Source organism: Lepidochelys kempii, chromosome 4 (assembly GCF_965140265.1).
Source record: "Lepidochelys kempii isolate rLepKem1 chromosome 4, rLepKem1.hap2, whole genome shotgun sequence".
Taxonomy (NCBI): domain Eukaryota; kingdom Metazoa; phylum Chordata; order Testudines; family Cheloniidae; genus Lepidochelys; species Lepidochelys kempii.
The window spans coordinates 116,991,039-117,003,725 of NC_133259.1; the positions used below are offsets into that span (position 1 = coordinate 116,991,039).

General features: G+C 36.4%; 1 protein-coding gene across 10 annotated transcripts in view; it reads left to right on the plus strand.

Annotated features, from left to right (window-relative positions):
• KIAA0232 (KIAA0232 ortholog) overlaps positions 1-12,687 on the plus strand; it is a 103,180-nt gene that overhangs the window by 68,918 nt on the left and 21,575 nt on the right. For 8 of the 10 annotated variants that reach the window (XM_073342576.1, XM_073342571.1, XM_073342577.1 and 5 more), the window contains 3 exons: positions 2,146-2,212; positions 4,221-4,302; positions 7,644-10,920. In XM_073342576.1, coding sequence (XP_073198677.1) covers positions 2,146-2,212; positions 4,221-4,302; positions 7,644-10,920 — 3,426 coding nt within the window. Of the gene's footprint in view, positions 1-2,145; positions 2,213-4,220; positions 4,303-5,880; positions 5,960-7,643; positions 10,921-12,687 lie in introns of those variants that run through there. The other 2 variants (XM_073342580.1, XM_073342581.1) reach the window with 2 other exon arrangements.

The window sequence follows — 12,687 nt, forward strand, 5'->3', positions numbered from 1 at the left end:
TTGCTGGTAGTATTACTAATATGCTGCACTTCTAATGTTTAACATCTAACATTGGTAGTACAGTTTTCTCTAGTTCTAGAACTGTTTTCCAGTTGGTGGGAGGGGGTTGGATAAAGGAATGAAAAAAGTTTGGGGTGAGAGTAATGAAGGAAAGGCAGCTAATAGAAAAGAGGCTGGAGATAATGGGAGGCCAACATCAAAAAGGAGATGGATAATAAAAGCATGAGAAAAGAGAGGATGAAAAAATCACTTACAGAAAAGCTAGTTCAGGCATGGTAAGTAGAAAGAGCAATAGGGTAGGGCCTGAACTGAAGTAAGAACTTTGAAAGTCATCTTCACCTTTTTATTCATTTTAAAAAGCTTTTTGTTCTTATTTTTACTCCTCACTACGCTGGGACATGATCCTTTTCTGAAAAATATTTTAGGTGAACCCTGCAATAGAAGTGTAATTCAACTTTATTAAAGTAAATTCCATGATCTACTGATATGATTTTTACTCTGATATTCAACTCAACCTTAATTGGCAATAGTGTGTGTATACATAAAAGTATACAAGTGATAAACTCACGAATACTTTACAGTAAATTGCATAGTATGATCCTTGCATTTGGAAAACCTCTTTATGTTCCTCTAAGGTGCCACAAGTACTTCTATTCTCTTTATGTTCATATTTATTAACTTGTTTCACTTGATCACATTGACCCTTACTATGACACATTTCTTCCTGGGAACAAATGCATAATTTTAGCTGTTTTCTGGTGCAGTGTGATGCATACTTAGCCTGTGAAACATAGAAAATTCATGACTGACTAGATATTTATACATTGTTTGCAGAATTGTTGTAGCTGTCCCAGGTTTCAGGATATGAGAGAGACAAGGTAGGTGAGGTAATACCTTGTATTGCTCCAACTTCTGTTGGTGGATTTGTCCAAACCATGGGAACAGGCATGGGTACTAGGAAGTCTCCCCAATATGCAAGCCTCTTAGTGGGCCACCTTGAGGAAGAATTTCTGGAAAAACACACCACAAAACCAACAATATACATGAGATACATCAATGATATTTTCATGTTCTGGACAGAGGACCTAAACTCCCTCATTGATTTCTGCAACAACTTGAACAACCATCACCGCCGTTCATCAAACTCTCTCTTGAACACTCCCACACCAGATTCAATTTTGTGGATGCCACAATCAGCTTCAACAAAGGAACTCTACCATAAATGGTATCATCAAAGAATTACAAGCCATTCTTGATGGGGACCCCATCCTGAAAGAAAACGTTACCAAACCCACTCTTCTGGACAACAAACAACCCCCTTAGCCTTGCCAAGCTCATGGTCAAAAGCAGGCTCCCCATAGACTAGGAACATCAACTCAAAATGGCACCAAACCCTGCCAGAACAGATGAATAACCTGCAGGCCTATCTCCACTGTTATGATGATCAAGACTGCCCATATAACATGTTTGAAGATCCATGGGTTCTACACATGCCTGTCACAGCATGTGGTGTACCTCATCCAGAGCACTAAATGCACCAACCACAACTGTGGGTGAAACCAGACAATTACTACACTCTCAAATGAATTCTCATAGAAAAACGATATACTAAAAATGCCAAATCACCCATGGGTGAACACTTTTCACAAAGCAATCACTCTGTATCTGACCTCACTCGTCTTCCTCAAAAGAAACCTGCACAACATCTTCAGAAGCTGAGCTTGGGAACTTAAATTCATAGTTCTGCTGGACACTAAAAACCATAGACATAACAGAGATATTGGTTTTGTGGCTCATCACAACAATTTTGTAAAACACTGTACTGCCTGCTATCTCTTGATTGCCCACTTAATTTTAAGTGATCTCCTACAACATGTGTGAACCCCTTATGCTTAATGATTTGTCCCACGTTATATCCAACTTGGACATTCTAATTACCTTCCTCAGAGTTGAGAAAGAGTTCTGTAAAGCTTGCAGGCTTGTCTTTTCCACCAACAGAAGTTGTTCCAATAAGAGAGATTACCTCATCTACTTTGTCTCTTAGATATTTATATTGCATTTGTAATTTGGTATACATATTCTTTTTTATATTCTTTTTAGTAATTTGCACTTCTGGTTTATTTATTTATTTTTTTTATTGTACAGAGCTCTGGGATCGAAACTTTAGTGGAGGAACTTTGCTCTAGACTAAAAGACCTTCAGAGTAAGCAAGGTGAGACTTATACTGCGTGTTTTGAGGCCAAAGAGCACATTTGTAAAGTATACAGTTGGGGGTTTTCAGGTTGAGATGTTCTGGTCCCATTACTCTGCTCCCTTTAAATAAGGCGAACAGTTGGAAAATAAGATGAATAATCTTTTATCAATATGTTCTTTTACCTGAAAAATGGCTATCTTCAAATGGCACTTCCTTTATGAACAGATATGCTTTTGTGTGTGTGTTCGGTTGTACCTTTTGCTTGCTTTGGTGAATTTTTATTCCTGGTCACATTGCAGCCTCAACAAAGATAAGAGATTGTGAGCTAGATTCTGTTCGTTTTTGTACATTACCACTCATTTACTAAGAAGGGATTACTAAATTACAGTTATGAAACAATCAAATATGTCTGTGAAAACCCACTAACATGAAGTGGGCTTGCTTAGGTGTCAGGTCATAATTTAAAGACTACATTGAATGTAACTGAGGCTGTGAATGTGACTGGACAGATCTAAGGGGAAGAAGCTTTTGTTGACATTTGATATCAAAATTGAGACTGTAAAAGTGGAACCTCACAGTGCCACTGTTGCACTTTTGTGTCTCAAAATGCTACTACTGCACTATTTTCTCTCCATAAACCTCTCTTGTTAAACGCTTGATCTTCATTTATACTAAAGTTCTGCAGTCCTATAATATTCACATATCATTTGGAATGACTTTGTACTACTTTACATAAAATAGTTGTAGAGTCTGCAACCAGAGTTCACAGTAGCTGAACATTCATCTAACCATAGAGTAGCGTATTCTGACCAATTCAACAGCAGTACACATTCAGTCAATTTAAAATTGTCTTGCTCACTCATGAAAAATAGAAATAATAAATAAAAATTAATAAATATTTCACTCTTTCTTAAATAAGACTTTTCTCTCTGAAAATACTAAAGTACAACTTTCTTGGTTTGTTTTAGTCTTGTTTCATTGTGCAGCCAAAAGGCTGTTGTGGCAATACTTCTAAACAGAAACCCTTTAAAAACCCCCAAAAACAAAAACAAAAAAGTTAAAATCAAGTAAATGTATTTTTCCCTTTTTGATAGTTCTCTTTTCATACTTATATATGCAACCCTGATTCACATCTTAAACTGTTACTTTCTTTTGCTTCAGTTTTTCAGAAGTAAATAAATCTAACTGTTTTAAACATGATTTCAGATGTTATAAGTCATGCTCTTTGGATTTCACTGTTTATAAGAACATCTGTGTATCACTGTGAGCACCAGGATAAGTATAACTCTTTTTAAGCATGAAAAGGAGCACACACTCAACATTCACAGTGAGTTCTTCGGGTTGCTTTTCAGAGACCCCCTCGAGCTGCCTCTGTGTTGTTGATTATATAAAACCATTTATTTTGATTTGAGTAAAAAAGATAAGTATGTACATCAACTGCATTTTTATATCTTGTACATTTTCATAGGAAAATTCAGAATACTGGATTATACACAGCCCTTGCAACTGAAATCCCCCCTCTGCACTTCTCCCTCCCACCACAAAAATAATTACACTACTTGCTCTGGAGTTTAATTTTTTTCCCCACTGATATACATGAGCAGTTAGATGCCGGAACCAATAGCGATTACGTATTAAATGAATGGACAATTAGTTTTTTATTTTACATGTAGAATTTCCAAAAGAGGTTAAGGACATTGACAGACTAAGTAGAGTATAAAGCTGAATTGGAAAAGAGTGTAGCTAGGGCATAGTGTAGCCCACAGTTGCATCTTTGGTGCAATTAATGGGGCTTAATGAGATTATTTTAGAAACTCTCAATCTTAGGTTACACTCTATAACAATTTTTGTACATGAAATTGTTTTTATTGCTAAGTAGTAATAGGTTACCATATATTATTGTAAATATCTAACTACTGGAATATATCCTGTGTTTTTGTTAGATACTTTTAGTTTATATTTAATAACTTTCTGAATTTCTCTCTAAAACTAAGGTGTAACTTTCTGACGTTTTGTTTCATAACAGAGGAGAAGATTCACAAAAAGTTAGAGGGTTCTTTGTCTCCTGAGGCTGATTTATCTCCCACAGCAAAGGATCAAGTGGAAATGTATGTTTTTGTTTTGTTTTTTTAACTTGAAACTTAAAATCTTCTAAATACAGTAGTTAAAAAGTAAAATGTTTATTGAAAATCAGGAAATTTAAAGTTATTCCTAGAGTCCCCTTTTGCATATGTAGTGTTCTAGGTGTTTGATGCCTTATATATTTGCAACAAAGCCAACTTTATTTTTGTTGACACTTGTGGAATTGAATTTTTAAACTGTAGTGTTCTATTTATTTAATTTTTTCTAATTTTTATTAAAGGGACTGTATCAGCTAGACAACTTAAAGTGCTAAAAGTAGTTTCATGTACTATTCCAATCTTTTTTCCCTATGCCAGATTTGTGGTGGTATAACTATGGTATTATATCTTTAAGACAGTGTTGTCTTCCATACAAAACAGGGAAAGTATGAAGTCGACTGTAAACAAAGTGCTGGTTCCACTGAAAACAATAGGAGTTTTGCTTTTGACTTCTTTTGGGGAAAGAAGGAAGATTTTGTCTTCATCTTTCAATTAAAGAATTATAAGCAACCTTTCATGTACTGAGGTAGCAACAGGTAAAGTATGTCAGACAAAAGTGTCATTAAGTTGACAATATCTTTTTTTTAAAAAAAAAAGAGAAAAATTATGATACCTTAATGTTCAAAATGATATTCAAAGAAACTTACATAGTGAGTTGAATGTTCAAATAACTGACCTCAACACTGCTTATTACAGCATCCACTGATAATTGTGCCAATTTACAGATCTCAGAGAATTGTAAACGTGTATTTGAACGGGTAGTCACTGGAAAAAAAAATTCCCTGTATAGATATCTTGAATATCAATCTCAGAAATCATTTAAAGTTAAGGAAAATAATGTATTTCAGACTTGTCTGCATTGGTGAAACTTAACAAAAAAAAAAAAATGCAACTAGTGCAAGCCCTAGTGTACTTAAAGCTGTGGTAGCAGTGCCTCTTTTTACCATAGAAACTGGAAGGGATCTCGAGAGGTCATCTAGTCCAGTCCCCTACATGTTCATTTAAACTTCACTAATTTAAAGGAGACAGTTTGTTTGGCATGCTGTACAAACAAGTACAAACTATTATCTAAGCAGATCATATGCATGTTATGTGGTTTATTAGTGGGAGGCTATTTTTGAAATGGGATGGGGCATGGTGGTGGATTGAGAAATGTGACTTTATTAAAGTGGCTTTTAAGACTCTCTTTGGATCCCATAATTTTACAGTTGATCTAAACTATATATAACATAATAATTTTAAGAACATACAGGGATTATGGTGTTCCTACTTGTGATGTGCATGCCAGAGAGTCTCAGGTAACATATACTTAGGACCCTGATTTTAAAGCAGTATTTGAGTAGGCTGTTTCCATGGCTTGGCTCAAATGAAAAATATATTTGAAAAGCTTATCACAGTGGCTATAACAAGCATTTTATACAGATGTTCCCAGAGTTTGGGGTAACTAGAATGTACATTCAAAACTTCACTTGTTAATGCAAATTAGTATCATGTATTAGTCATAATTTGCTTTTCTTTTAAAAAATTTAGATATATCAAACTATAGAATCATAGAATTGTAGGTCTGGAAGGGACCTCGAGAAGTCATCAAGTCCAGCCCCCTGCACTGTGGTAGGACCAAGTAAACCCAGACCATCCCTGAAAGGTGTTTGTCTAACTTGTTTTTAAAAGCTTCCAGTGATGGGGAATCCACAATCTCCCTTGGAAGCCTATTCCAGTGCTTAATTACCCTTATAGTTAAAGATTTTCCTAATAGCTAACCTAATCTCCCTTGCTGAAGATTAAACCCATTATATCTTGTCCTACCTTCAGTGGATACAGAGAACAATTGATCATCATCCTCTTTAACATATTGGAAGACTGTTATCTGGTCCCCCCTCAGTCTTCTTTTGTCAAGACTAAACATGCACAGGTTTTTCCACCTTTGCTCGTAGGACAGGTTTTCTAAACTTTTCGTCATTTTTGTTGCTCTCCTCTGGATTCTTCCCAGTTTGTCCACATTCTTGCTAAATTGTGGCCCCCAGGTTTGGACATACTACTCCAGCTGGAGCATCATGAATGTCAAATAGAGTGAGACTTTTACCTTCTGTGTCTTACATACAATATTCCTGTTAATACATCCCAGAATCATTTTAGTCTTTTTTGCAGCTGCATCACATTGACAACTTATATTCAGTTTGTGGTCCACTATAATACCCAGATCCTTTTCATCAGCACTATCTCCTAGCCAGTTATTCCCCCATTTTGTAGCTGTGCATTTGAATTTTCCTTCCTAAATGAAGTACTTTGCACTTCTCTTTATTGAATTTCATCTTGAATTCAGACTAATTCTTCTAATTTGTCAACATCATTTTGAATTTTAAATCTGTCCTCCAAAGTGCTTGCAACCCCTCCCAGTTTGGTATCATTTGCAAATTTTATAAACAAACTCTCTACTCCATTGTACAAGTCATTAATGAAAATATTGAATAGTACTGGACCCAGGACTGACCCCTACAGAATCCTACTGGTTATACCCTCCCAGCTTGACAGCAACTCTTTGCGTATGGTCTCTCAACCAGTTTTGCACCCATTTTATAGTAATTTCATCTAGACCCCATTTCCCCAGTTAACTTATGAGAATGTCATGTGGACCTATGTGAAAAGCCTTACTAAAAAGCGAGGTACATCACATCTACTGCTTCCTCCCTATCCATTAGGTCAGTAATCCTATCAAAGGAGGAAATTAAGTTGGCTTGACATGATTTGTTCTTGACAAATCCATGCTGCCTATTCTGTATAACCCTGTTATCCTCCAGGTGCTTACAATTTGATTGTTGCTGATGTAGGAAGTTTCTCATGTTGCATATATGTAAGTCATTTGACAATTGATAGATTGGCTTACAGCTTCTGTGGAGCATTGAGTAGTGCAGTTTTAATAGGGAAATCATAAATTCCAAATAGTTAAAAGTTAAAAATTCCTAGTGAAAAGCTATGTCATCTGATAACTTCATAACTGAACCTTCATGGTTTTGAGCATCCTCAGCTCCCATTGGCTTCAGTAGGAATTAAGGGTGCTCAGCACCTTTCAGGATTGTATATATTATGGGATTTTAAAATATAATTATCTAAACATAGTTCTGTGCACACTTTTAGGTGGTTTTCTGTTGTATCATCATTCAAATACACTAAATTATGCTTGGTATTTGGGCTGTCTTGGGTTGTAAAATATTGTAGTGATTATGAAGTAAAATAACGTGAAAAAAGCAAAATTGGAAATTAAGTATTTCAGAAGTGCCCATAGAAGTTCTAAAAACTGAATTTAAATACCACTTTTCTTTTTCTTTCAGGTATTATGAAGCATTTCCTCCTCTTTCTGAGAAGCCAATTTGCCTGCAAGAAATTATGACTGTATGGAATAAATCCAAAGTTTGCTCTTACTCTAGCTCCTCATCTTCATCCAATGCTCCACCAACTAGCACCGATACATCCTCTCCAAAGGACTGCAATAGTGAAAGTGAAGTAACTAAAGAGAGAAGTAACAAAGTGTCTGCCACTGTACATGAAAGAACCCAGCAGAAAAAAAGTAAAACTGAGAGAGAGAACAAGTTCAGTAATGGCACTGTTGAAGATAAGCCTGCTTTATATAAAAAGCAAGTCCGACATAAGTCTGAGGGAAAGATGCGTCCTCGCTCCTGGTCGTCTGGTTCCAGTGAAGCAGGCTCAAGTTCAAGTGGTAATCAAGGTGAATTAAAAGCATCAGTGAAATGTATTAAAGTAAGACATAAAACAAGGGAAGTTCGAAATAAAAAGGGGCGGAATGGGCAAAGCAGGCTTTCAGTAAAGACTGGTGAAAAGACTGAAAGAAAAATCCATAGTGGAAGTAGCAGCAGCAGTGGATCGATCAAACAGCTGTGTAAAAGGGGTAAAAGACCATTAAAAGAAATTGGAAGGAAAGAAACTGGCAGTAATGATGGAAAAGATCTGTATTTAAACAGCAGAAACGAAAAGGAATATAAAGAAGAACCCTTGTGGTATACTGAGCCGATTACAGAATACTTTGTTCCTCTGAGCAGAAAAAGTAAGCTTGAGACTACATACCGCAACAGACAAGATACGTGTGATATAACATCAGAGGCTGTAGAAGAATTGTCCGAATCAGTGCATGGTCTTTGTATTAGCAACAATAATATTCATAAAACATACCTCGCAGCAGGTACTTTTATTGATGGTCACTTTGTAGAAATGCCTGCCGTTCTAAATGAGGATATTGACCTCACTGGGACCTCAATATGTTCTCAACCAGAGGACGACAAATATTTGGATGATGTTCATCTGTCAGAACTAACACACTTCTATGAAGTGGATATTGATCAATCCATGTTGGATCCTGGTGCCTCAGATAAAATGCAAGGAGAAAGTCGGATTTTGAATATGATTCGACAAAAAAGTAAAGAGAAACCTGATTTTGAGGCAGAATGTTGCATAGTGTTAGATGGAATGGAGTTGCAAGGGGAAAGTGCAATATGGACAGATTCAACCAGCTCTGTTGGTGCTGAAGGGTGGTTCTTGCAAGACCTTAGTAATTTAGCTCAATTTTGGGAGTGCTGTTCATCTTCTAGCTCTGGTGATGCAGATGGGGAAAGTTTTGGAGCAGATTCTCCTATCTTAGACAGCACAATGCTTAATTCACACATGCTTGCTGGCAATCAAGAGCTCTTTTCGGATATTAATGAAGGGTCTGGTATAAACTCTTGTTTTTCAGTGTTTGAAGTGCAATGCAGAGATTCTGTTTTACCATTTTCTTTTGAAACACTCAATTTGGGAAATGAAAATGCAGATTCTAGTAGCAGTGCTAATATGCTTGGAAAGACACAGTCTAGATTGCTAATATGGACCAAAAATAGTGCCTTTGATGAAAATGAACACTGTTCCAATCTTTCAACAAGAACTTGTAGTCCATGGTCACACTCGGAAGAAACACGTTCAGACAATGAAACTTTAAATATTCCATTTGAAGAATCCACACAATTTAATGCAGAAGATATTAATTATGTAGTTCCTAGGGTGTCTTCAAGTTATGTAGATGAAGAAATTCTAGATTTTTTTCAAGAAGAAACCTGCCAGCAACAAGCTAGAACTTTAGGAGAAATACCCACTTTGGTTTTCAAAAAAAAATCTAAACTAGAATCTGTCTGTGGTATTCAGCTAGAACAAAAAGGAGAAGGTAAAGATTATGAAACAACACAAGTGTCTAGTGAAAGCAGCCCACATGGAGATGGCTATAGCTCAGGGGTTATTAAAGACATTTGGACAAATATGACAGACAGAAATTCTGCAGCAATGGTAGAGATAGAAGGAATAGAAGATGAATTGTTTTCAACTGATGTAAATAATTACTGCTGCTGTTTAGATACTGAAGCAAAAGTTGAAACCCTCCAGGAACCTAATAAGGCAGTGCAGAGATCAGAGTATCATCTTTGGGAAGGTCAAAAAGAGAACTTGGAGAAGAGAGCATTTGTTGCAAATGATTTATCAGAAATAGATGGTGGTGATTATACTACACCATCAAAACCTTGGGACATAAACCAGGATAAAGAAAACTCATTTATACTTGGTGGTGTGTATGGGGAGCTCAAAACATTTAATAGTGATGGAGAATGGGCACTGGTGCCCCCCAGTCACACAAAAGGAAGCTTATTACAGTGTGCAGCTTCTGATGTCGTGACAATAGCTGGTACAGATGTCTTCATGACACCAGGAAACAGCTTTGCTCCTGGTCACAGGCAATTATGGAGGCCATTTGTATCATTTGAACAGAATGAGCAATCGAAGAATGGAGATAATGGATTGAATAAAGGGTTTTCTTTTATCTTCCATGAAGACTTACTGGGAGCTTGTGGTAACTTTCAAGTTGAAGAACCTGGACTTGAATATTCATTCTCTTCCTTTGACCTGAACAATCCATTTTCACAAGTTCTTCATGTAGAGTGTTCATTCGAACCAGAAGGAATTGCATCTTTCAGCCCTAGTTTTAAACCCAAATCAATTCTGTGCTCTGATTCAGACAGTGAAGTTTTTCATCCCAGGATATGTGGTGTTGACAGGACGCAGTACAGGGCTATACGGATTTCTCCAAGGACTCACTTTCGCCCAATTTCTGCATCTGAGCTTTCTCCAGGGGGTGGAAGTGAGTCAGAATTTGAGTCAGAAAAAGATGAGGGAAGTATTCCAGCCCCTTCTCAAGTAGATGTGTTTGAAGATCCACAAGCAGATCTCAAACCACTAGAAGAAGATGCAGAAAAAGAAGGGCATTACTATGGAAAGTTAGAGCTTGAATCTGGAAAATTCCTTCCCAGATTAAAGAAGTCTGGAATGGAGAAAAGTGCACAAACATCACTGGATTCCCAGGAAGAATCAGCTGGAATGTTGCCAGTTGGAAACCAAAATCCCTGCTTAAAGTGCAGTGTGAAAGAATCACTCGATATGAGGGATATGGAAAATTCCCAAATAAACTGCAGAATAGTGGAGCAACGTGAAGAAATTAACAGGTTTTGCAATTGCAAAGCAGGTTGCCATTTTCCTACGTATGAGGATAATCCTGTTTCTTCAGGAGAGCTGGAAGAGGTATGTGTAGATGTAAGATTATCGGAATTGCAGCTAGCAACAGTCAATAAATAGATTGTTTATGCAACACCAATTCTAGTAATTTGGTATTTTGGTTTAATGGATGAGATCTGATTCTTCGATAGCAAAGTTAATGATCTAATGGTAGTAATTATTTGGGTCATCTTACATAAGCAAATATCTCAATGTTTTAAAAATTCATGTATTGAAAGATTAAGTAAACTTTTCCTTTTTTTGGTTTGTCTGATTTATATGTAATCTGATGAAAAAATGTGTTTAAATTCCTAGCTTGACAATACTGAAACATGAAGCGAGCATGTTAAAATAGAATATTGTAATCCTAAATCAGTTCTTTCAATATCTTTACTAACAGAACATTATATATTTTACGTAGTCAGAAGTTTTACATTTTTACACTTGAGTAAAACGCATTCATTTGCCAGACAGGACAATAATCAATGTTTTGATCATGTCTGTTTTAGTTTATTGAATTGCCATGTCCTGGTCAATACTTCAAAGGGGAAAATGAATTATAGGCTTGGAATATTAATTAAATTCTAGAAAAATTAGGTTTATGCTGAGCAGAATCTTTCAAAATGAAAATACAAAAATATTGTTAGCCTCTCAGGTTAAATTTATGTGAATGTGTTCTTGTATTAAGGATTAAAAAATTAAATCCTTTATAGAAGGATACTAATTACACTTGATGATTAAGTGTTATGCTTAAACAAAGCACATGAGATCTTTTATAGGGGAGAAGGCAACGTGCCGCATTTATTGAGAATATAGCAGTTAGCATATGCTTTTTAGTCACACACACACACCATGCACACAGTCCCACCAGTCGATGTTTACAGTTACCCGTCCAGAGTTTGGATCAATCTAGTGGCCAGCCAGATTGGTCGCAGAGGGGAGCTGGACTCTGTCAGTCACGATCCAATGTTTCTGGAGTAGTGGCAAGATGAACAAGCAAAGCACCCTGTTCTTATAGTCTTTTTGTTGTTGTTGTTGAAGTCTATGGATTTTGCTGTGTCAGTTTATGACCGGTTACTTCTTAATTGGTATTATTTGTTGATGATAACATTCCAAAACACCTCCGAGAGGGTTATTCTGTCCCAGATATGATTTAATCAATTGTCTTTAGGGGTGCCAGCCTCCACCTCAGGGTCATCAGTCTGCCCTTCCTCAATCATGGATGCGCGTTAATGATTCTCTGGCATCAATAAGTCTCGATAAGTGTCTTTGCTCCTCCTTTTTTGACCATCTGGTTAACAATGGCCTTTATACCTTTTTTTTTTCCTGATGCATGCATTCCTTATTCACACAAACAGTCTTTTACAGAGACCTCTGAGAATAAAAACAGCAGTATTTTATATCGAGTGAAAAGACATTGTAAATTAAACCTTGCTAAATTTTATAACCAAAACAATTCACATTGAGGCCCAGGCCTTTAACGTTCCTCTAATCTACTTAACATAGACATGATACAGGAGGGCCCAATTTGTAATGAATATGGGAAACAGAATCCCATAGTCACAGAGGGTCATTCCTTTCTGCTATTCAAAAAGGTGGCTGGCAGGATTTAATCAAACCATACATTAATTCTCATAGTACAATTATAAAATCCTGCTCCTACACAAGCACTATCAGACTTAATAAAAAACATAATAATTTTAAGATTCATCATTTATACAGAATTTTTATTTAGCCATGGCTTGACATGATTTACTTAGCTTGATGTGGTGCAGTAGACTTCTCTAGTACACA